Source organism: Elephantulus edwardii, unplaced genomic scaffold (assembly GCF_000299155.1).
Source record: "Elephantulus edwardii isolate Elephantulus edwardi_28Jun2011 unplaced genomic scaffold, EleEdw1.0 scaffold00018, whole genome shotgun sequence".
Lineage (NCBI taxonomy): Eukaryota > Metazoa > Chordata > Mammalia > Macroscelidea > Macroscelididae > Elephantulus > Elephantulus edwardii.
The window spans coordinates 23,579,597-23,581,806 of record NW_006399768.1 but is presented as its reverse complement, the minus strand read 5'-3'; the positions used below and the strand labels follow the sequence as shown (position 1 = coordinate 23,581,806).

Sequence of the window (2,210 nt, the reverse complement as noted above, 5' to 3'; positions counted from 1 at the left end):
AGTGTCAGAGACAGTGCGATTGGCACAGGACAGAGCGGAGTTTAGGGCTGTTGTACATAGGGTCGCTATGAGTCGCAGGCGACTCGACGGCACACAACAACAACAACAAGTTTGACTTCGCATCAGTTTTGTTTCATGAAGTTTAAATGTATCTTTTCACTGCTTAAACATTAGCATAATAATTTAGGCTAAAATTAATTAAATTCCTTAGTAAATATAAAAATGTATACTACACAACTTTTAAGACTAATTACTGTGATTAAATTCTGTCTACTGTCAAAAAATATAAATGGATATATGTTAAGGTAGCTGTGGAACTTGTAAGGGATCTAAACCTTCACGTTTTTATGGTAAGAAGTCATGGGATTCAGTTACCTGATTCAGCTAAAACTGTTTAAGGTAAATTTTATAGATTAATAATTAGGAAGTACAGCAATCATACTCATTTATTAAATACAAATTAAAATGAATTTTTTCCCCAATTTAGAGAAATTCTGATGCCAGAATTTATTATAAAAGTTCTTTCTTATGCTTCCTAAAATTTGAGTGAGATTCATTTTACTAAGGAGCTGTAGTGGAATAATCCATAGGGAACTGCACAGCTAACCCACAGATTACACTTCTCCGGCAGTTCAAATCCACCTCAAGAAAAAGACGGGCAATCCCTTGTGATTCATAGCCTCAGAAATGCAACAGAGGCTCTGCTATGAGTTGGTTCAAATTTTACAGCAATGAGTAAGTGAATGGCTCTTTACTAGGGAAAGATGGTTCCCTTCCAAAAAACTTACTTTTCCCCCCTTCTCCCTTATTCTATTATCTTTCTTTGTTTCCTAAGCAGTAACTCCCTTTCCTCTCTTAGCCATCTCATTAACTTTCAGTCCATATGGTTGCTCTCCTTTGAAGCATACTGTGGTTGTTAGGTGCCACTGAGTTGACTAAGACTCACAGCAACTCTATAAACAACAGATTGAACTTGGCCCTGTCTTGTACCTTCATCACTATCTCCCCCACATTTATGCCTGTTGCTGTAGTCACTGTGTCAATCCATTTAAATGTCAATATATCCCAAGCTGAGCTCACAACTATGAAGTCCAACTCATAGCTACCCTCCACTGGGCTTCCAAGACTGTGAATCTTTATGAGAGGAGACATCCCATCTTTCTACCACTGAACAGCTGGCTGACACTAACGGCCCAACTTTGTTGAGTGGTCTCTCAGCTTATGTACCCCATTCCTACTGGGGCATTCCAACAGAAGGTAACCCTGTAGGACAAAGTAGGGCTGTTCACACAGTTTCCAAGGCTATGGAAGCAGATTGCGACGACTTTTTCACAGAAGTGCGGCTGGTGGGTTCAAACTACCAGACTGTTAGCGGCCAGGTGCCTACCACTGCACCAGCAGGGCTCATTTTTAAACTCACTGGCATCACAGATACCATTCTTTCTCTCAGTGATACACTAAATGGCTAATTATTCAAAGATACTGTCTTTAATCTTGCACTATTAAGATTGCAACTAAACTCTCTTCAGTTTATGACCTAAAGGATGGTTGTTGTTGTTGTTGTTACTAGTTGCTGTTGAGTCAGTAAAAGGGAGACAAATAAAATTTTTTAGAAATCTTGTTAAAGCAGCTCAAAAAAATAATTTTAAAAAAAAGGAAAAGGATAAGACAATGACCTCTTTACAGGTTTTAGCAAAATGAAAAGCTTGCGTTTGCCGATGAAATAGCTTCCAAATAGAGGCTGGTTCTTCTAGCTTGGATAACCTAGGTTTATACACAGAAGACAAAGGTTTCCTCTCATACAGGGAAGCCCGTTCTTCAATTTGCTTCAGTTTTGTTTCCCACCTCCTCTTCACCAGCTCAGAAGCATGGGAAGACACCATCCTTGCCCACGTACGAGTTTGCTCAATCACTACTAAAAGAAACAAACAGAAGTAGAACATTAATTTTTTTTTTGTCTTGAATATATTGCTTGGTAAAATCTAAAATATCATCTCCACATTTTCTTTGTTTGCATGAATCCAGTTCTATTTTGGAAAAAGAACAGGGTTAATGATATTGTGTGCCCCTAAAATACGTGTTAGAAGCTTAACCCCTCTAGGTCTTTGTTGTTGTCATGTGCGTGCTGTGGAGTTGGAACCCACCCACAGCTGACCCTCCGTAGGTTTTCAGAGGGAAGTAAATCTCATGGGAGGAGATTGCCCGGCCTT

The 2,210-nt window shown here is 39.1% G+C and overlaps 1 protein-coding gene across 1 annotated transcript in view; it reads right to left on the bottom strand.

The window, feature by feature from the left end:
- PRIMPOL (primase and polymerase (DNA-directed)) overlaps nt 1–1,883 on the bottom strand; it is a 56,587-nt gene extending 54,704 nt beyond the window's left edge. The window contains exon 1 of the mRNA XM_006882279.1: nt 1,677–1,883. Coding sequence (XP_006882341.1) covers nt 1,677–1,883 — 207 coding nt within the window. The remainder of the gene's footprint in view (nt 1–1,676) is intronic.
- Nucleotides 1,884–2,210: the final 327 nt, after the last annotated feature.